The 23,700-nt window shown below is 45.1% G+C and overlaps 1 protein-coding gene across 3 annotated transcripts in view; it reads right to left on the bottom strand.

Moving 5' to 3' along the window:
* Nucleotides 1–2,648: 2,648 nt before the first annotated feature.
* The window catches only part of LOC138248884 (oocyte zinc finger protein XlCOF6-like), a 256,396-nt gene continuing 235,344 nt past the window's right edge, over nt 2,649–23,700 (bottom strand). For all 3 annotated transcript variants that reach the window (XM_069202862.1, XM_069202864.1, XM_069202861.1), the window contains one exon: nt 2,649–7,460. In XM_069202862.1, the coding sequence (XP_069058963.1) occupies nt 4,992–6,044 (1,053 nt within the window). In that variant the 5' untranslated portion in view covers nt 6,045–7,460 and the 3' untranslated portion in view covers nt 2,649–4,991. The remainder of the gene's footprint in view (nt 7,461–23,700) is intronic.

Genomic DNA, 23,700 nt, shown 5'->3' with positions numbered 1-23,700 from the left:
TGAGGTCCCGTTTATTTTTGGAGCTAACTAAAAGGGAATCTCCTCCCGTTTGGCAGATACTTTACCCATGATCGAATGAACAGTCGTAGGATTAACGCCTGGTGTGACAGCATGTGGTTGCGCTGGGGCAACATGTGCTGGGTTAGTATTTAATGTCTGCATTTTAAACTGTACTAACAGTCTGTATACTGCCGTAATCTCAGTATATAAGTGGTGAACCTAAGCTACCGCCAAGGTTGCTGCATCAGGATGCAGTATATATGTGGCCAATAAAGGCCAGGTAGGACCCTCATTGCTCAGAGGACCTCACTTAACGTGTAATATTGTGAATGGTTGGGCGCCATCAAGCCAGTTATTATGGTCTTGATAAGATAGGGGTATCTCTAAATATGCATAAGCTCTGTATTGTGCAGCTATGTTAGCTGGTGTGCAGAAATTAAATGTATTTGTGTTCCCATCAACTGCTGGAAAGGTGACCCAAGAGTAAAATGTTTCTGTTCTATAGGCTGGATGAGCCTCGACTACAAATGTTACAGGACTCCCCCCCCCCCCCCCCCCCCCAGGCTGTAAGACCATTTGCTAGTAAATGAGCAGTGAGGGGTGGTCACATGTTTACTGCAATTGCAACCTGTTGTGGGTTCACCATGGTAAATGTACCTGTTCAGAGATAAGAACACCAAGTGGGGATTGATCCTTTTAAGCTTCAAGCTTGAACAACCTTAACAGGGTTGAATAGGTACTACCTGGCTGAGGAGGAATCCACAATACCATGGACATCTCCGAATATAGTATTGAGGTCCCTTTAGCATGTAGTGAGACGGAGATACTCAGGAGGATTCGAAAATTAATGCCTAACCAAACGTTGGTGGTGCCATGTCGTTTAGGCTCTCATTATCCTAATGAGGCTGCGGGATTCGGGCAACAGAATCACCTGAATTGTGGGGAACTAAGTCCAATCTCACACCCTGTGACAACTCACAGCCTAATCTGGTTTCCCGGTTCAATAAGGTTTATTGAATTAGCTGCATTTTAGATAAAATGGCATGAATTGCAATAAGTAGGATGATAAAACACGCTAGAAACAAAATGGTGGCAAGAACAGTAAAACACAGAAAAAGTCCCACCATGCTGCCACTAGGAGTAATATATGTGGTTCCTACAAAAACTATGTTACAGCACAGCATGATATGCCCTAATCTGCACTTCAGGTTTCTCCCCTGATAAGACATCATCCCCATACCTGAGCAAGGAAGTCTGGTGTCTATAAAGACAACATCCCCATGTAGGCTAGGGATCTGGTAGTCTAAGCAAGAAGCTGTAGCAAAGGCAATCATCAATCAGCATGCGGATGTGGTCATCCGGCTGGAATCTCATTCTAAAGTGTATGGAGCAGAGAAGTGTTTTTACTATAAAACAGCTGATGTGCTGAGAAAATGCCCCAGGTAAGGACATGTATGTTTCTGTGAATATTGGAGACGCAGCATACCACTTTGCCAGCAACTCTATCTCACTGCAGCCTTGAGGAAAGCAAAAAGTGAAAAAAATGTTTTGCTAGAAATGCAATGATTTCCTAGGTGAAAGAGCAACTAGAAAATAAAACAGCACCACTAAGGTGATCTACGCTAGAATAATAAAATTAAGCTGAATAAAACGCAAGTGTGCTAAAGTGCACAAACTACAGGCCTAGTTGCTAAAATAATGTGTCTAATAATTATAGCTAAAATGGTTATACAACATCTCCATTGTCCGACCGGCAGACACTATTATACGTCTGCTGGTTTATGCACAGGGTTAGGTAGGTAGGTATATGTTGGGTCCCCCAATTGTGGAGGGGGCAGAGGGCTCCCGCTCCTCCAGATCCCAGCAGCGGGCATGGCCTTAGTGTTGCCACCGCCCCACATCAATGAGTCTGGGGAAGTGGGCCAGATCCACGGTGCAGCTCCTCACACTCTCCAACTCTACAGAGGCAGTCTAACGCCTGCATCTCGCTTCCACCACCCAGCCCATGCTCGGTCTCTCAGGCAGCAGGGTTTGCCGGCATAGCGTGGCCCATACCGCCATCTTAGGTCACAGGGACGATCAAGTCAGGCAGGCCTGCTTGCAGCTGTGACGGCCTCTGCTGCCTCACTCCAACCCCAGGGCAGACACAGAGTGTGCCAGCTGTACTGCCCGCTAGCGCGGGGTGGTACAGCCCAGGACACTGCGACAGAGGGGTCCAGAGCATTCTCAGAGTGTGACCGCCATCTTGACGCCCCAAGCCAAGCCCTCCTGCATGCTTCCATATCAAGTCTGGCGTTTTTCAAAGAAAGAAGAATGCATAGGAAGTGGTATAAATTATCTCTAAATTTCCATAGCATGTTCTGCTTTTCTAAAAATAGGCTTCATTTACTTCCTCTATCCAACATGGACATGTTACAGTCCAATCGGTTGAATATGGGAAGTACACTGCTTCTCCCAGAATTTATCAGAAATAAAAGAAATGCAGGTATGCCCCCAAGAGCATTCTTGTGCCTGAGTGTGCATTACAGACCACGTGCCATTCAAGTAAAATATATTAACATGAAATCCTTTAAGCAGTATTGCCCCACAATGTAGAAAGCAGACAATATCTATGGTAAAGTGTAATATTTGCACAAAATAGGGAAAAATGTTCTAAACTGGATTTTTATTTATTTACAGATATGACAAGATTGCCAACAGTAAGTGAAATCAAACTTTTTTTTAAAGTTAAAAAATGCATTCTGAATTATTATATTCTATTAAATATAAATAGTGGTACGCCATAATGATGGTCAGATGAATGAATATCTTGTGAATGCTGCTTGACAGGTCTGTATTTCATTTGCTATATTAGTGCATCTCTGGTATTGTAATTATGGTTCTTTTTCAACAGAAACTAACATACCTCATCAAACCTCATACCTCATCCATCAAAATGATTGTTAAAAGAAAGTTTAAGAGCTGAAACGTTCTTGCGAGATGGTGTCATCTGGTCACCCTACACATCATAATTACTAAAACAAAAAATACACATTAAAAAATTGCTGTTCTATCTTCAACGCACTGTACTCTTCTATTTACAAGCATACATAATTCTCAGATTTGAGCAATGAAATTAAATCATAATTTAAAAGAAGAAAAGATACATAGAAAGTAATCCTATAATATGCTCTTAAACTGACCTCCAGGGGCTCGGGAGACATTTCATGGGTTCCTATGAAGCATGGGTTTTGTCAGCAAGTAAATAGCCTTAAACCAGTCTGCAGAGCTTTACTGTTGTGTTTTGTCGATTCAGTATTTCAATCATGAAAATGTATAGCTGACCATACTTATTTTACTGACTGAATGTGAAGAACAGCATTTACCATCTCACCATTATAAATACTTCACATACACTTTCTAGTAAACATTCCCATTTGAAAAACAATGCATTCTTCAACCCAAGTGCCACAAAATAATCATGTAACATAACAAATACAAAATGACTAACATTTATAACATGACCCTACATTCCCATCTAAGGGATCTGGCCTTGTGGTTTATGGTATCATCAGAACCCCATGATGGAAATGTAGGACCATGATACATGGGTATCTGTTATTATCCTACAAAAACAACAAAGATTATACATTGAAATATACCTAGACCTTAATGCTTACACATTTCATTAAAGCACCCACCATCCCCATGCCCATGAATGAAATAGAAAAACGTGCCCCATGGTCAACAATGACAAAGGTTACCATTATATTGCATAGCAGTATCAAAGAACTATCTCTTCTTACAGCACTGAAAAGGCAACTTCCAGAGTGGGAGGGTAGATGCAACTTAATATTGTGTTTTTCCAAAGTTAGAAGGGGCAATAATTGAAAATTACCAGACACTGGCAAGATCTAAACACTGTTTCTTTATAAACCTTACAACCCTGCAAGCTGAAAACTAAACAAAAACCTACCACCTTTGCTGTAGCAAAAATTATTTTCTTGGGTGTGTTGCTGACTGCGACTTATAATTTCATGACAGACTGAAACACCCCCCTATTTGATGCTTATGTATGAGTTTGCCTGGAGGTACATTTGTCGATGCACAGGTAGTTACAAAAAAACATAAAAGCTCTTCCTACATCCAGTGCAACAGATTGTTATTTCTACTTTGTGTGTTCACTAATTGACCACTAGCTCTTCCCTCACTTACTACATATGTGGGTTTGCAGGAGTTATCTTACAGTTTATGAATGACTGAAACATCCTATATGTTTTATGTTGTTTTTCCTGTGTGATTCCTGGTGGCATTTTAGGTATGTTGAGCTAGCATAGCCCATTCCACCTTCACTGCATTTGTATGTTTTTTCTTCTGTATGCCTTCACAGATGGATGGTTAAGACTGATGCTCAAGTAAAGCTCTTTCCACATCCACTGCATGTGTGTGTTTTTTTCCATTTGTGTATTAGCTGCTCACTCCTTGGACGCCTGGATTTACTAAAGGTTTTTCAACATGCAATCCATTAGTATGGTTTTCCTTCTGTATGCCTTCACATGTGGATGATTAGGTCTGGTGCTTAAGTAAAGCTCTTTCCACATTCTCTGCATGCTTACGTTTTTCCCCGTGTGTGTTAGATGGTGGCTCTTTGGATCGTGGATGTACTAAAGCTCTTTCCACATTCACTTCATGTGTATGGTGTCTCTACTATGTGCCTTTGCAGATGGATGGTTAGGATTGATGCTCGAGTGAAGAAATTTCCACATTCACTCCATGTGTATGGTTTTTCCTGTGTGCGTTAGGTGGTGCCTCTTTAAATGTGTAGCTCTATTACAGATCTTTCCACATTCACTGCATGTGTATGTTTTTTCCTCTGGGTGTTAGCTGGTGCCTCTTTAGATGTGTAGCTCTACTGTAGCTCTTTCCACATTCACTGCATGTGTATGGTTTTTCCTGTGTGTGTTAGCTGGCGCCTCTTTAGATGTGTAGCTCTACTACAACTCTTTCCACATTCACTGAATGTGTACTGTTTTTCCTGTATGTGTTAGCTGGTGCCTCTTTAGATGTGTAGCTCTACTATAGCTCTTTCCACATTCACTGCATGTGCACAGCTTTTCTCCTGTATGCCTTCGCAGATGGATGGTTAGGGATGATGCTCGAATAAAGCTCTTTCCACATTCACTGCAAGTGTATGGTTTTTCTCCTGTATGCCTTCGCAGATGGACGGTTAGTTCCGATGCTTCAATGAAGCTCTTTCCACATTCACTGCATGTGTATGGTTTTTCTCCAGTATGCCTTCGCAGATGGATGGTTAGGTGTGATGCATGGGTAAAGCACTGTCCACATTCACTGCATGTGTATGGTTTTTCCCCGGTGTGTGTTAGCTCATGGCTCTTTAGATGCTCAGATCTACTAAAGCTCTTTCCACATTCACTGCAAGTGTAAGGTTTTTCCCCTGTGTGCATCCGCTGGTGCTTCTTTACATTTGATGCATCCGTAAAGCTCTTTCCACATTCACTGCAAGTGTAAGGTTTTTCCCCTGTGTGAATTCGCTGGTGTTTCTTTATAGTTGATGCATCCGTAAAGCTCTTTCCACATTCACTGCAAGTGTACGGTTTTTCCCCCGTGTGTGTTAGCCAGTGGCTCTTTAGATTTGAAGATGTATGAAAGCTCTTTCCACATTCACTGCAAGTGAAAAGTTTTTCCCCTGTATGCCTTTGCAGATGGGTGGTTAGGCGTGATGGGCGAGTAAAGCTGTTTCCACATTCACTGCATGTGGAAGGTTTTTCCCCTGTGTGCATTTGCTGATGGATCTTTACAGTTGATGAATGTTTAAAACTCTTTCCGCATTCACTGCGTGTGCAAGTTTTTTTCCCTGCGTGTGTTAGGTGGTGGCTCTTTAGACGTGAGGGTTTACTAAAGCTCTTTCCACCTTCTTGGCAAGTGATCGGCTTTTTTCCTGTATGCTGTTGCAGATGAACGGGTAGTGCCGATGTACAAGAAAAGCTCTTCTCACCTTCACTGCATGTATATGATTTTCCACCAGTGTGAGTTCGCTGATGCATCTTTAGTTTTGATAAATCAGTTATGTGTTTGCTACATTCACTGCAAGGATATGCTTTTTTCCAAACAGTGTGTGTATTCGCTGATGAAACTTAGGTTTTCCAGGGAAGGTAAACCTCTTTCCACATTCACTGCAGGTGTATGTTTTTTTTCCCTCATGTGTGTGTTACCTGGTGGACCTTTATAGCTGCTGTGAGTGAAAAGATCTTTTCATTTTCACTGTATGCGTTTGTATTTTTTGCTGTGTGTGTTTGATAGTTGACCTATAGAGCTGATGACTCATTAAAAGTCAGCTTACATTAATTACTGTTGAGTTGTTACTGGGAGAAGTGTACCAATCATGAGCAATTAAAATTCTTCTCATAAAACCAGAACCTTCATTGTATTTCTTCTGTTTTTGTTTGTTAATAAATAACTCTTAGTTGTGATGGCTGATGTACTCTTGTGTCACATTCACTCTGTTCTCATGGGTTTTCCCCTGTGCATGTTTGGTGATGCTACTTTAGTACTTGAAGAGAAACCAAAAGTAGTCTTATGTTGTGTGTATGTTTTTTTTTTATTTTGGGTTTAAAGTCTAAGTGTTGGTTATATTTTGGTATAAATCATGTTAATGTGCCTACTCACTGACCATTGTGGTTCCTGAATCACTAACTATATTTTAATATTACCTAGATATGTGTAGTATTTGCAGTGTATCTGTTCTTAATAATAATGTTTGTTAGTCACTGGAATTCTTGCAAGACTGATAACATATGTATGGCCTTTTAATCAGAAGCTGTGTCTTCAACCTTCATTAAGGACGTTCAAGTATGCATGCAAAGAATACAACTCACAGCTTATCTGAATAGTATGTTTCTTGGACAATATTTATGAAATACACACACAAAAAACAAAACGCAAGTCTTTATCATCTAGTAGACAAACGCTTCTTTCTTTTACCTTTCAGTTGTCTGCTCCACAATTCATGTTTTGCATACCTATGGTCTCTTTCTACGGATAGTAAGGTCCAACCAAAACAGTGTTTATGATGGACTAACACCACTGCATTTATATTATCATGTTAGAGAGGGGAGCATTGTTGGAACTACCTGATCATTATCTTAGATAAAGGGTGGTATCTAGCATGTTTTAATACAGGATGTGATATGCTAGGGTAATTTCTATTAATTTAATTGTTTTTATGTTTTGGGTCTGGCTTCATGGATGTCCTCAGCCTCTTGAAGCTGCTGGATTGCACTTGATGTTCTTGTAGAATAAGTCATATCATGTATGACATTCTGTATCTCCTACTGAATTATTCTTTTTTCGATTGCTGTGTGGTATCCTTTTGGGTTCTTCTCGAGTATCAGCTAGCGTTCCAGTATTGTCATATTTCCTTCATTACTCTTCATCTTATTATGTGTTCACAAATTTACTCTCTGTGGATACAAAAATAACTGTAATGTTGAAATCTATAAGCAGCACATTGCACACTGTGTCTCTGATGAGATGTAGAAAAAAAAAACACATGAACACTTGAATAAATTTCAGCCACTGGTAATTACTCCAGGTAGCAATTCAGCCCACGATATTAGCTGACTGTGCCACTAGAGACAATAATCATTCTGATCGAAATCAGCATTAATCCTGCTCCAAAAAAAAATTAAAAAACAGCCCAGTATGTACCAGAGTCCGCATGTATCTGAATAGTAACATAAGCAACCACACATAATGTTATTGACCTTGTTGGCCTTGGACAGTGAGTTGAGACTCAAGTCCTATGGCACAGCAAGACAATTCATTAATACACTTCACTTAATCGTGTTCATAGTTTAGGAAAGAAAAAAGTTACCACGAAAATATAACACAACATAGAATCATTTTTAGGACAAAAACCAAATCCTAGAAGGGAAATGAGAATTGGGTGGCATGTCAAATTGTATGATGTCACTACATTCACTGGCAAAGACAGTGGCAAGGCAATGTCTATATCATCCCAACGCGCTATTAGAGCGGCTGCCACGTTTCAGTGTGTTAATGTTTCCTGCTGGATGCACAGAGATTGGCCATGTGTTCAATAATGGTTTGTTTATTAGATTTAAAACTAACAGTTTATAGGGAGGGCTTGCAACCTTACCCGAGCCAACTAAGTTGGCATGTGCAAATTTCTGTCAAAACAGTCCACAGTCTTAAACAAACTGTTGTCAACCATGTAGAGGGATTAGATTTCTGTCATACATACAATGCTGAGATCAGACAGGAAGCAACCAGATCTGCAAATCAGATCCAGGTAAGATGTGTAGACCTAATGAAAGCTGACTTGCACAAGTTAAAACAAGTTCTGATAGTGCCGGATTTAAAATGAGACTCAGTCTACTTGGCTCCCAAGTAGTTCCATGCGATATGTCTGTACTAGGTACGGAAATCACAGAGCAGAGTTTTATCCACATATTGTAGTCCTGCTGATTACTAGCACTCTACTGTGACATAACAGTAAACGATTCAAGAGGTGTTTAAACAGACAACAACAATTTATATGTTCACACTGCCATCACGTAGAAGAATAGCCATGCACTGGTTAGACTGATAAGGCTCAGCAAGTGGCTTTAAATCTGCTGCTTACTGGAGTGTTGGTGAAAAAACTCACTTGAAGCGCACAGGAGATGACCCTAAACTTAATGAGCACCTGGGAACATGATACAAAATGCTGTGTAATGTGATGTACGTCTAAAAAAAATTGCCTTCCAGAAACACAACTGAGCTTGATTATATACTTGTCAGTCTTTTTATAGCGTACCCTTGTAGAAAATTAGTGTAATTGATTTAGAACTATTATACTCTGTAAGTATGTATTAGGCTATAACTGATGACTTCTTGGTTTGGTAGATCAACCACTTCATACTATGTTTGATGCTTGTATTTAAAGATTATTGAACATAATATAAAGATCTGTCAATGTACCAGAAATGGAGAGCTTAGAGATCATCAAATAAAACTGTGAATACTTAAAGAAACTTCTAGTACGGTAAGGGAAACCAGCACCTTCTAACTGGTGCATTCAGTGAAGCTAAAACTGTCACCTAGAAAATCTATTTCTAACTAGGGACATCTCACAACTCAACCTACAGCTCTATTTAATGCTACTCGCAAGAACAGCTAGTGAGAGAAAGGATGAATCTGAAAATATTGAACAACTAACCACAATGAAACCACAGCCACTGATCACCATATAAACCAAAGGGCAGCATACTACATTTGAATAGTAACCTACAGTCTCAGCGGCAGCGGCACCGACACAACCAGCTCCAACCACAAACCAAACATCCTAAAATGCATGGGCAGATGTGAGGTTCAAGATGCAACCCTCCAAGACATGCTCTGAGATAAATCGCAACAGGGCAGACAGCAACAGACAGTGATTTAGTGACACATTAACTTTGGGCCAGACACATAAAAAGTGAAAGTAAAAATAGCAATGAGCAATGGGTGGCAGACACAGTTTTAAGGTTAGGATACAAGAACCCTCAACTGGGAAACAATGCAAGGGGACATTCAGAATTCTCTCAATCAATCCTGTGCTAGTCTTTGCTATAATATGCTTAGTATTCCCCACTCCTAGTCATACGACAGTCTTTATCAAGATGTGCCCGCACACTGCATCATACGGATAGAGTTTGGAGTTATTTACACAATAAGCATTTTTTTTTTATAAATGTATTTTAGATTTTCAAAAACATTGAGAAACAATTACAGCACAAGTATGTGAATGCAGGCATTGAGAAAAAAGGCACAGCATTACAATCCGTCATAGTACACCAGCACAATGGATATGCATTAAACAAACTCTGTAGTACAAAAAGCACACCTTAGGGCACTGGGGGCAATCACTGGAAAAGGAGGGGCCACAGTCTGAAATGGGGGCGTTTCTATCATCCGTTGCGGGAGAGGAGACGCTAGAGTACGAAGATATGTCCCAAAAGGTTGCCATATATCCTTCGGGCGAGCAGCTGGGTGTTGTACAGTTGTGAGTAGTTCTCTCATACTATCACAGTAAATGAGGTCCTATAACCAAGCAGCCTCCGTGGGACAGACAACACTACCCCAATGCAAGGCGATTCTCTGTTTAGCGAGCAGGAGTACCAGAGATGTGAAGCGTCAGGTAGATTTTGGTAACTTTTTCACATATCCCAACAGGGCATGAAGGGGATCAGGGGTAAGTTCCTGGCCGGTCATGCGTGGGAGAAGAGAGTAGATGGTGCCCCAGTATTCAATAATATCAGGACAGGACCAAGTTAAATATGCGAAGTCGGCCTGCTCGGCCCCACACTTCAGGCAAAGATGGGATCGTGCGGGATCTACTCTAAAGAGAGCTAGCGGGGTGGCGTACAGTCAGTGTATGAATTTCAAGTGTAGCAATTTACGAGGATAATTGTTGGATACTAATTTCACCTGTGTGCAGCAGTAATACCAGATCTTGTCTGGCAAGGAGCGCCCCAAATTCCTCTCCCAGGTGGCCCTCAACCTCTCGGGTCCTGTGTGTCTAAGTTGTAGAGAAGAATGATAAAGGCAGGAGATAAGATGCTCCCTGCCAGAAACTGTAATGGTTTGGGACAAAGTGGGGAAATACCTTGGCTCTGTTGGGTATGTAGGCAATATTGCGTGCAGTGTACCACAGAGTCTGTGTAAAATGAGTCTGTCCATTACTGAGGATTGTTGCCCCTCAATTACATTCAATATCGAGCGAAGCATGGAGTCTACTAACAAGTCTCCGATTGTGCATAATTGATGAGTAGTAAGAGTATGCTGAGGAAGCCGCTTGCTTGTGAGTGGAAGCCACAGAATATTAGCAATGGGAATGTGTGGTGAATATAGGGCTTCAAAACCTAGATAGCAGCGTAGCTTGTTCAATGTCCAGCAAGTTGTTGGGAGTGTCTGTATTTCCACCGGATCTCTCAGTAAGCCTTTGGGCGCAGAATGGAAAGGGATGTAGTAGTGGTCTGCGAACTCTCCGGTCTGATATTGGATCCTGTTGTCAGGATGGTACCAATAATAGGCAAAATGCGCTTGGGCAACAACATAATATAGATAAAAGTCCGGAACACTAAAACTCCTACCCCACTCCCCAGTTCAAATGGAAGCGTTAGTGTGGAACAGCGCATGCAGGACACTTCCCACCCAAACTAGCTGTGTAAGAAGACTACGCAGTGAGTCAAAAAAATGCTTGGTCAAGACAATAGGGACGTTTAAAAATAAATACAAGAAATGCAGGAGAACCACCATTTTAATAATGGCGACTCTCCCAGCAAGTGACAGAAAGAAGTTATCCATCGCTTGACATGAGAGGCGAGCCTGTCGATCGCCCACCCATAACTGCACCGGATGACTTGAGCACTGATCCTGTGTAGGTGTATCCCGATGTATTTAGTAGAATCCATCTTCAAAATCAGAGGGCAAGGAAGCTGACAGAGTGCCGTGGTGTCAGTGAGGGTAAATATTTCAGACTTAGTCCAATTCATGAACAGGCCAGAAAAGGTGCCAAAGCGGACCACCTCCTCAACCAGCGGGCCGAGATTGGTGACCGAGTCCCAGTCAAAAAGCAGAATGTCATCTGCATAAATTGAGGCTAAGAGGGGGTTGTGACGGAATTGAAGCCCCCTGCCGCTCCTGAAACCGGTGCACTAATGGGTCCATACATATGATAAATAGCAGAGAGGACAGCGGACATCCCTTGTCGGGTGCTGTGAGTTCAAGGAAATGAGTCAGATGGAGCACCATTAACCTGAATCTGGGCCGAAGGGGACAAATACAACAAGGCTATGAGGTCCCGAAAGCCTTGCGGTATTTACACCACAAACTTACCCAAGGAGCAAATGCTAGTGAAATCTATCTGACCGATAAAGAAATTCACTTCTCAAATCTACTCCTTAAATGAACTATATGTGTGAGCAAAAAAGCATTAACAGATTTCTATTTTGTTTTAATAAAACTAGCACAAACTAAATGCTTTGCAACAATGCTAAAATAAAACATTTTGTAATAGAAAGTGTATTGTTCTTGTCAGTACGAACCGTATTAACACATAAATGCTCTGTAATAGGTAATTTCAGGTAGCTTGGTAATCAATGTACATAACGCAAGAAGCAGCCAATTTAATTAGACAGGCTTCTCAGACAATTATTACATTAACAATGGCTGTATCAAAAGAGGAGGCACTCCCTGACTATATGTGCGGAGCAACCATTGCCTTATGCCACGAGGAACAAGGACTATGAATACATCGACCATCAAGAGGTGGATGCAAGACTGTAGGTTTACTATGAATCTGGATTCTGTGAATAATCTGTACATAACATGTAGAAATCAGTGGACAGTAAAGAAGGATCAGTGAGCCTGGAATGTGAAAAAATAGGTATGCTGCAATCTTATTCAGTACACATTTAGGGGCATTTAAATCAATGGTAAAGAGGAGGGAACTTATAAGGCTAACAGGTTATTTACCTTTGGTCATACTTTTCTGGGGCAATACAAATTCTAAATTCAGATTCCTCACCTTTTGACTATCTCAGGTGCAAGACTGGGTCCGGTAACTTTTCTCCACTAGCTCTCCCATGCCGGCAGGGGGCACTGGTTCCAAGTTGGCTCCGCAAGCTGCACCTCTTTTTTTATCGTGCCTTTGAGGCTAACAGATGATACTAATTTCCTAAGATAAGTGTGGTTCTCCATATTATCAATATTATTGCTGTATGTTTTATTTATGATGTAATAAATAACTATGTATAAAAGATGCATTTGTAAACAGCTATAAGTAGAAATGAGAAGGTGGCTTGGTATAGAGAACCATGCTACGGGGGGGGAGGAATGAGGAATCTGCAGGTAGACATTGTATCCACCAGTAAAAGAGTTAACGGACAGGGTAACTTGTTCTTCTGATGGATATATCTATCTGCAGATTCCTCACCTTTTGAATTGAATTAGCAAGTAGTACCACCCTCAGAGGTGGGAGCATGTCTGACTAAAGGAAGAAGTAGTGTGAAACTAAGCAAGATAACTGACCGTCCTTTCTTACTTTTTTTTCCCAACACAAATGTTTGTACACTTTATCAAAATTGTATCCGTACATTGTGCATAACATGCCATGTAACTGTGATACGCCGAATATGCGATGTTACAATTGTTAGTCCAAAACAGTATAGCATACAACATATTCGTATGATGTGGCATAACAATACAACTTAACATTAAACTTCCCTTCCGCTCCCCCCGACAAAATTGTTCACGTCGTTACTACTACTTTGTTGCACCCTAATCCTGGGGATTCTGTTCTTGTCAGCTTTCTCACAGGGGTGGGCTGTTACGAACAGTTTTTCGACTGAGCGGTCAGGTGTCCAAGACTGTCTTAAGTCAACACCCTCGCCTCACTTAGGAAGCCACCCAACACCCGCACCAGCACGAAACCACCCTGGTTCACCGACGACCTTCAGGCCTCCAAGCAGGAGTGCCGGAAAATCGAGAAGATATGGCGCCACGAACAAACAGAGAGCAACCATGCCGCACTCAAGACAGCCATCCGCAAGCATCACCAGCTCATCCGGGACTACCAAAAGATAATTCTACAAAGACCGAATCGAAAACAACGCACACAACAGCAAAGAGCTCTTCAGCATCATCAAAGAACTCGCCAACCCCCAAGTCCTGCTCCACTGACCCCCCCTTGCAAGACCTGTGCAACTCCCTCGCCACCTTTTTTCACCACAAGATCACGGACATCCACTGCAGCTTCACCTCCCCTATCCCCACGACCACCGCAGCCAGTATTAACCCCAACGCACCCAACCACACCAACCTCCTGAGCGCCTGGAGCCACACTAACAACTAGGACACCACCAAGACCCTGAGCACCATCCACTCCGGATCACCCGCCGACCCCTGCTCTCACCGTGTCTTCAACAAAGCCAGCCAAATCATCGCCTCCCAACTCCGTGCTATCATCAACAGCTCCTTTGAGACCGCCACCTTCCCGGAGAGCTGGAAACACGTCAAAGTCAATGCCCTGCTCAAAAAACCCAAGGCAGACCCCGAAGACCTCAAGAACTACCAGCCCATCTCCCTCCTCCCCTTCCCTGTGAAGGTCATCGAGAAGATAGTCAACAGCCAACTATTCCGCTTCCTGGAGGACAACAGCTTGCTCGACATCTCCCAATCCGGCTTCTGCAAGGACCACAGCACCGAGACCGATCTCATCGTCGCTACCGACGACATTAGGATCATAATGCTCGACAAAGGTGAAACCGTGGCCCTCATCCTTCTTGACCTCTCTGCAGCCTTCGATACCATCTGTCACCACACACTCCGCAAACGCCTCCACGATGCCGGGATCTGCCACAAGGCCCTGGACTGGATCACATCCTTCTTCTTCGGTAGAACTCAGAGTCCGCCTTCCTCCGTTCCTGTAGAAAGCCACCAAAACCATCTGCAGAGTCCCCCAAGGATCCTCTCAGCCATCCCTTTTTAAAGTCTACATGGCACCGCTCGCCAACATCGTCCGATCACACGGCCTCAACATCGTCTCCTACGCGGACGACACCCAACTGATCCTCTCACTCACCAAGGACCCCGCCACCGCCAAGCTCAAGCTCCACAACGGACTTCATGCCATCGCTAACTGGTTGGAGATAAGCCGCCTCAAACTGAACTCGGATAAGACTGAGATCCTCATCCTCGGCTCCAACCGCTCAGCATGGGACGACTCCTGGTGGCCTGCCGCACTAGGAGCCACACCAACTTCCACCACCCACGCACACACGCAACCTCGGCTTCATACTAGATTCATCGCTCACCATGACCCAGCAGGTCAACGCCGTCTCATCCTCATGTTTCAACACCCTCCACACGCTTCGCAAGACCTTCAGATGGATCCCCATTGAAACCAGAAGAACAGTCACCCACGCCCTCGTCAGCAGCAGACTGGACTACAGCAACACACTCTACGCAGGAACAACGGCCAAGCTCCAGAGGAAAGTTCAGTGCATTCAGAACGCCTCTGCACGCCTCATTCTCAACCTCCCACGCCACGAACACATCTCAGCCCACCTCAGAGACCTTCACTGGCTCCCCTTCAACAAGAGGATCATCTTTAAACTCCTCATCCAGGCTCACAAGGCTCTCCACGACGCAGGCCCTGCCTACCTCAACGAGCGTCTCAGCTTCTACGTTCTCACCCACCAGCTCCGCTCCACCAACCTCGCCCTCGCCACCGTCCCCCACATCCACTGTACCACAACCAGTGGCAGATCCTTCTCCCACCTCGCCGCCAAAACCTGGAACTCCCTCCCCGTCAAGCTACGTCTCACCCAGGACCAGGAAACGCCTCAAGCTCTGGCTATTCGAGCAGTAGCAACCCCCCCCCCCCCAGCACCTTCAGACCCTAACGGGTGAGTAGTGTGCCTAACAAGTGATTGATTAAGTAGTCGCATTACTGATGGAATGTTCGGGGGACTACCTCCCTGCACTATAGGCTTGTACGATACTAGGACACTGTTGGTGCTCCCATATCGGTGTTAGGAGCTGCGCCTGTTGTAAGAGCAGTCATTATAATGCAGTATTTTGGGCCCTGACCCCCTCAAATAAGCATCACGTTCTAACGCAATAGGCTCTTCACGGAGGCCGTGATATTCCTCAAGGTGAATAGCATCACTTTCAGCTAGTCCCCAGTGCACCACCTCTTCCCTCCACCTAGATAATTTAGGTGCTGTTGGAGCCTTCCATTGTTGAGTAATAAGTCTCTTTGCTAGTAGTAATGCCAAATCTGCAAATCGTCATCCTACCCCTCGGCACCCCTTAATCTGGGGTGCAGTCCAAGTATGCATTGTTGCTGGAGTATCCCATTGGTCCAGACCCATTGCATCTTTTAATGCTGCCGGCACACCACACCACTATTCAGACAGATCTGGACACTCCTATAACATGTGCAGTAGGTCAGACTCAGAAGCCCCACAGCAGGGACAGTCAGAGGACAAGGCAGGGAATATTTTGGCCAGTCTTTGCAGAGTGAGGTACAGTCTAGTTTGCATAGGATAGAGTACTGGATACGTTTGAAACTAGTATTATGTGAGATGCATTTGGGATACTCCACTATTCGTGCCCAGTCTTTATCATGAATTTCTCCCTGGAGGTCTGCTTCCCATTTTTGTTTTAACGGGGCTGGTGATATACCCAGACTCGCCCACGGTCCCCAATAGAACCAACGAACCAGATGTCTTCCATTCCCAATTGTATGGGTTGCCTGAATAAGCTCATGTGTTATAGGTTTGTCACCATCTGGGTATCCAGTGCTGTTGTACATATTGGACTATGCTGGTGTGTATCAGGAATAGTGCCTTGGAAGGCCGTGTACATGTGTAAAATCTGCATGTGGCAATAACATGCCATCCTAGAACACTGCCACAACGGCTAAAACCCCTTCCTCCTCCCATAGTGATCGTGTTGTGAGTGTACCAGATGCCGTAGGTAGACCCCCCCAAAGCAGTACGTTAAGTGTGTATGGGGCAGTTGTTGCAGTGTACCTCAACGCAAGCTTCCAGTAAGCAAGCGCTCTCTGTAGCGCGAACGGACATTGTTGTGGGGAGGCGACTCTAGGACAGATCAATCTTTGCAATTGCCCATGGCTAATCTGCGCCTGTGTGTGTAACCTATTTCTGACAAATTGCGCCCACCCAACAAATGACAGCCATTGCAACTGCCCCACTACGCATTATGATTTAAAGTCAGGAGCTTACAGTCCACCTTTAGTTGTGGGAAGCTGCAGCTTCACCACGCCAACCCTGTGCTGGCCAATCCCTCAGATCAGGTCTCCCAGCAACGCACTCATTAGTCGGAATGTCCAAGCGTGCACCATAACCGGGAGGTTCACAAAGTAATATAAGAGGTGTGGCAGCAAGACCATCTTAGCCAGCACCAATCGGCCTGCTACCAACAAGGGCAAAAGTGGTCCAGAAGACAATCTGAGATTTAAGGGCGTTTATGGCCCTCACAAGATTGCCCTTAAGGGTGTCCTTTCTGTCCCAGAAATGTTAATGCCTAAATATTGAAATGTGTGCACCGCCATTGGTAAAGCTTTGTTATCAAACTTTAGGAGTGGGCTGATTTGGCTATCTGCAAACTGGAACGCATAGGACTTTTCAATATTGATGTAGAACCCCGACAGGGCTTCAAAGGAGGTCACATGCAGCCCAGTAGTAAGATCTCGAAGGTACAGACATGTCGTCGGCATACAAGGAGATAGCGTGTATCATATGACCTAAAGATATACCAGACGCCACTGACTACTCCTGAATGTGTTGTGCCAGGGGTTCCAATGCCAGGACAAACCGAAGCGGTGATAATGGACAACCAAGTCTCATCCTACGCTCAATTCTGAGACCCCGTCTTCGCTCTCGCCTTACGCCCGGTGTATAAGAGGGCTACCCATTTAATAAAGGCTTGTGGTATGCCACAGTGTTCTAATGCCAACAGCATATACTCCCAACCCAAGGTATCAAACGCTTGATGGACATCCAAGGAGACGCACCTTCGTGTATCAACCTTGGGAGAAGTGAGAGCAACCTACCAGCTAATATTTTACTTAAGATTTTGTATTCAGTGTGCAAGAAGGACGGGGCCTATAGGAAGTGAGCTCTGTAGGTGGTTAATTCGGTTTTAGCAATGATGTCGCTATTGCTTCTCTGGTAGTGGGAGGGAGCCACCCCACTTTCAGTAAGGTATTGTATAGTGTTTCCAAATGCAGTACGAGTTTAGAAGCGTATGTGGAGTAGAACTCCACCAGCAGCCCGTCCGATCCTGGAGTTTTATTTCTGGCTAGACTCTTAATTGCATCACGTATCTCCCCTAACGATAGAGGAGTTCTCAAGGTCTCTCTTTAATTCGGTGTCACCTTAGGCAACCGGGCTTGCCTAATAAAAGGTGTCTATAGCTACCCAGGGAGGGGGGGGGGGGGGGCAGGGGGGGGGGGCGGCGGGACGACGTGCAGCCCGCATAAAAATCATGGAATGTTTAACTGGTCAGGTGTCACATATTGAAAGTATGGGTGTGGGCATAGCGTCTAGGCGAATCAAGCACGCTAATAAGGACCCTGACATGTCCGCCTATGTGTGTACCCCTTATGGTCAAGGAGACGAAGACGCTCCAACAGTTCAACGTAACTAATGCGGGCCTCATGCAATACTCTAGTGCTCCCGGGGTTAGTAGGTGTCCTCCGCTACAGGGCTCCCAATCTGTCCTCCATCAGTGCAATGTCCCTCACCATCTCTTGTTTTTCCCCCACCACCATACCGATGGAGGCTCCTCTCACCACCACCTTAAAGGCCTCCCATTCTACCACTGGTGAGGATCGTGTGCCGGTATTTTAAGCAAAATAGGTGTCAATAGCCTTTGCGATTTTCTCCCTAAACACTGCGCCTTCTAGTAAGGACAGCCGCAGGCACCATGTGGGTACTGTAGTTGGCACTCTACCCCATGACATCTCCACAGGGTTATGGTCGGAAATCGTCTTAACCAAGTGAGTGGCATGTGTCACCATTGGGAGGAGTGTAGTGTGGCATGGGAACCTAGCCAAGCGAGTGTGCAGCACCTGAGGATAAGAGTAAAAGGTATATTCCCATGAGGTAACATTGCGACTGCGCCATATATCCGACAAGGCCCATTCTTCTATCCATTGCGTCAAGGCTCTAGATTGGCGTATTGCAGTCGTGCTTGGTAGGGGAGTGTGTGATCTGTCCAGTGTAGTGTCCAGTACTGTATTGAAATTCCCACCCAATATCCAAGGGAGTGTTGCCCAGTCTGCCAAAACTTTTGATATGTGGGCTAAGGAAATATCTTTTTCCGTGTTAGGGGGCGTACATGCGCCCCAGCACTAATGTGTCACAGTCATGAGTGCCTTTCAGGAAGGCATAACATCCCTGCTATGGAGTGCAAATGGGACCCTGGCTCTTACCCATATGGCTGCCCCCGCCGGCAAAGGCCGAGTACGAAGTATAAAAGAGTTGACCGCTCCATTTCTTACGCATCTTCCGGGCCTTGTGATTGGATAGATGAGTTTCTTGGACAAATGCTATCTGTGCATGTCGCCTATGTAGCTGTGCAAATACCCTGTGTGTTTTATGCACGGATCCAAGGCCCCTCACATTTCAAATGATTATGTTATATATACCCGGGACCATAGACATATGTGAGGGAATTGCAAAACATGACCCTCCACCTAGGAGGACCAGTCACTTGTGAGTAATCCCACACTATTTGTTGTGTGGCGCTACTGGACCAAACAGTACAACCGATAACAAGAGGTACATAACCCGAATACAAGTGCCTACGCATTTGGAGTGCACGTGACTGTACGTAGAAGCAAAAGCCAAACATGTATACATCATTATAAACTGTGATTGGTAAAGGGAAGTGCACCGGACCCTGGCTCTCATCGTTTGGTGACAACTCTAAACAACAGTATACTCTTGTACATTGCAAAGATGTAGATACCACACACAGAAGAACTCCAGAGTCACCTGCTCCTTGGTGGCTGACAATATGCTCCTGGGGCGTACTCTCAGGTCTTTGTGTAGGACTGTACAGTTTTACCACCGGGGCCCTGCAGCTGGTAGTATTCAGACAACGTGCTTCTTGGCCCCTCTGCAAAAACAATCACATCAGATCATGGGTCATCTGCGGCGTAATTGATGAAAAAAGCGCTGAGCTGCTAGAATATTCTGAGTCTGAGGCACTCCACTGTGATGAGCTGGAGCCAGTATGGGAGTTGCAGGGTCAGAGAGAAGTAGTCGCCATGAGTGACACCTGCTGTCCATCTCTGGCTTGTTGCGGTGTAGCTAACAGGTTCAAGTTACCCAGAGGGATTGAACGCTGCTTCCACCTGAGGACCTCCTGGGACCTAAGCGATCCAGAACAGTGTTTGCATTGAACACATGAATCTAGGAAATGGGCTTCCAGCCAGTTCCACGATCCCTCCGTTATCTCGCAGATAGTGCGTGCTTCATGGGTCACCTTCAGCTTTGTGGGAAACATCAGAGCATAGTGCCCTCCCTTAGAGGCAAGTTGTTGCTTGACCTCCTGAAAGGTTGAACGCTTCTCCTGGACTAGTAAGGTATAGTAGGGAGAATTTAGCATTTTCTATGGGGTCCTTTCACGTTCTGCTCGCAGCAATGTATTGCAGTCTTTAAAGTTTAAAAGCTGTGCCACCCTGGGCCTGGGTGGCTCCCTGCCTTGTGGGGACCAGATGCGCCCTCTCCAAATACGAACACTTCAGAAAGCCCCAATGGGGCCACCACCATTTAGAGGCAGTCTACAATGTATTTAGTAGGATTGTGGTCCTCCACATCCTCCGGTACTCCCACTATGATGGACATTGTTCCTTCGGGCTCTGCATCGTCAGTTCGGTCTTGAAGCCGTTCCAGTTGAAGGTGCAAGGCATCAAGTTGAGTAGCATGGTCCGCCTGCAGAGGGACCAGGGTAGAGATAGCTTGCTCGTTTGTTTTTATCTTGTCTGACATTTTGCGCTGGTCCTCTCTTAGTATATTGTCATCTTACCCAGGTGAGATTCGATTGCCACCTGTGACTCTCGCATCTCCTATAGTATTACGGCTAGTTTGTCTGCTTCGGTGTCCTGGTTAGGGGGCGGATGACATCTTCGGGCGTTTGTGCAGCTGAGCTCTCAGAGGGTGTGGAGCTGGACTGAGAGCATGGGATCAGTACTTCAGATTTATTCTTTGTGCCACTCATGGTACTATTGTTGGGGGAACTCACTCTGCCACTCCGCAGCACTCCCTCATACCTCCACTCTGCCATTAGCTAGCTGCACTCTTCTCTCGGGGGGAGAATAGAGCCATCCATAGCCCCGGGAGCATCTCAGCTCATAGCTGCCAAATCCAGCCTCTGCACTCCCTGCTGTATCTTATACAGGACCACCCGGTCACAAGCAGCAGCGTCCGGGCTGGGCGCGGCCCACAGCACACACCACACTTCAGGCCCACCACTCTCCTCACATTGTCTGCCCACGGGTGCACTCCGTCCGCAGTGTCACCAGCCGGCAACCAGCATAGCAGGATGCATTCCTCGCCGCTGCCCTGAAGACCAGCCTCACCTCCATCAGGTCCATGCACACTTGATTTGGGGCCTCGCCCGATCCCAGGCCGCAGCCCCCTCACTGCTCAAGCAGGCCGTCCCGGCTGCCCAGTGGGATCCACAGATCCAGACATCTCCAGTCCACAGTCACCCCTCCATCCAACTCATTGCCCGTCCGGGCCACCTAGGCCACGCAGTGAGCTCTCCCGAGGGCACTTCTTCCAGTACACATTTGCTGCACTATTGTTTAGGCATAAATAACAGGATTCTTGTGTCGGGACCTACAGATTAGGTGACCACCATCTTGGCAGTTAACCCCCCCTCCCCACCAAACATCCCCCCCCATTCGACCATCCTTTCTCACTCCCAAATCCAAATAGTAGCATTCAACAAATGTGTGAAGGGAGGGACCTAGTTGCTACTTTGCATATATCTGCTAAAGTAACACCTCTAGCTAGGGCATATATAGCTCTAGCAGAATGAGCACGAATACCTTCAGACCGCTCCTTTTGAGCCATGGAGTAGCAGAGTTTGACAAACCGGATGATCCATCTTGAGAGTGCTGATTTGTAAATAGCTTTTCCTTTCACTTTCCCTATGTATCCTATGAAGAGTTGATCATGGAGACTGAATTTTCAAGTTCTGTCAATATAGAAGTTGAATTGGGGTCAAGTCTAAATAGTCTCCCTTCTTCCTTTGTAAAACGAGGAGGAAGATGGAAAGGGTAAAGAACAGATCTAAGTGGAAGGGAGTAACTACTTTAGAGAGGAAGACAGTCCTGGTCCTTATTACCAGTTTGTTCAGAAAGAAGGCAGTAAAGGGATGTTTTACACTCAGCGCTTATAGTTGACACGCCTTGCTGATGTGAAGGCAATCAAAAAATTTGGATAAAAGGATAACAGCCTCAAGGGACAACAGTGAAAGGGTTCCATGGGGGAACACATTAAGATAGAAAGAACAAAACGTAGGTCCCATTGAGGCATAATAAAAGGAGAGGGGGGGTAAATATTTGTAAAATCCTTTAGAAATCGTAAAACAATTGAGGATTTAAACAGTGATGGTTGACCCGGTAAAACCAGGAAAGCCACTAAGGCAGACAAGTACCTGTTCAAACTGAACAGCCCTCTGGGCTAAGTGGAGGTTCAAAGGAGAGAATGTCAGATAAAGGGACTTTAATGGGATCTATGGATCTATCAGCACACTATTTTACAAATCTAGACTATCTGCTAGAGTCCACAGATTTGGAGGACAGGCGTCTAGAAGATAGAACGATGTCCACCACATCAGGTGGTGAAGAAAGAATTTAGGGTGTCACGCTCAATCTCCAGGCATGCAGGTGGAGGCTCTGGAGACTGAGATGTAGCACCTGCCCCTGTGACTGCAACAGGAGGTCTAACCTGTGAGAGGGATGAAACAAGTGGGACAGAGATACACAAGGTCCACATACCACATCCTTCTTACTCAGTCCGGGGTGATTAGGATTACTTGGGCCTGGTCTAAGTGAATCTTTCTCAACACTCCAGGAAATAAGGGTATGGAAGGAAATGCAAACAAAAGTGGAGCAGTCCACTTGAGGTGAAACGCGTCCCTTAAGGCTCCCTGTACTGAATACTGAAGGGCAGTGAGAGTTCTCAAGTGCAAATAAATCCACAAAGGAGTCCCTCTAAATTGAAAGAAGTCCTGGATCATCTCTGGGTGGAGAAGCCACTCTTGGTCTGCAGATTACGTCAGCTGAAACTCTCTGCTCGTACACTAAGAGCTCTGGCCAGGTGATTCGCTACTACACAATTCTGGTGGTCCTGAGCACAGGACCAGAGTTGCGGACATTCTGCAAACAAGAAACAACCCCACTTCTCTCAGTTTATTGGTGTACCATATCGCTGTTGTGTTGTCCGTCAAGATTTGGACCGACAGACCGTGAAGGCAAGGAAGGAAAGCCCCGAGAACTAGACGTATTGCCTGTAATTCCAACTCACTGATATGTAAGCTATGTTCTTCTGGTGACCAGGGGCTCTTGATCTCCAGTTCCTCCGGATGAGCTCCCCCACCCTAAGAATAGAGGCACCCTTGATAACTGTGGCCACCGGAGGTGGAGGGTGAAATGGTTTTCCTTGATTGCTAGTTGTTGTTTATGATCCACCAATTCAAATCCGCTGCTGTGTTCCTTGAGAACTTTATGCTGGCCTGCAGATCTCCAATATGTTGGAATCACTGCCTGCGGAGGCACCACTGAAGGGCTTTCATGTGTCAGCGTGCGTGTGTGACCAAGAAAATGCAGAACGCTACAAGACCTAACAGTTGCATGACCATCAGAACTGGAATGATCGTTCCATTAAGAAACATAGGAATCATAGCCTGAATGTCTTGAATCCTCTGAGGTGGAGGGAAGGCTTGATTCGATGTGGTATCCAGTATCGCCCCTATGAACAGTATGCGCTGAAAGGGCACCAGGTGAGACTTGACTTTGCTGACCGAAAAGCACAATTTGAGTCATTTCTTGTAAGCAGTAAATTAGCAAATACAAAGTCTTGGCTTTGGTTAGCCAGTCCGCCAGTT

The sequence above is a fragment of the Pleurodeles waltl genome, chromosome 8 (assembly GCF_031143425.1).
Source record: "Pleurodeles waltl isolate 20211129_DDA chromosome 8, aPleWal1.hap1.20221129, whole genome shotgun sequence".
Lineage (NCBI taxonomy): Eukaryota > Metazoa > Chordata > Amphibia > Caudata > Salamandridae > Pleurodeles > Pleurodeles waltl.
This window is presented reverse-complemented; position numbering and strand designations above follow the sequence as displayed.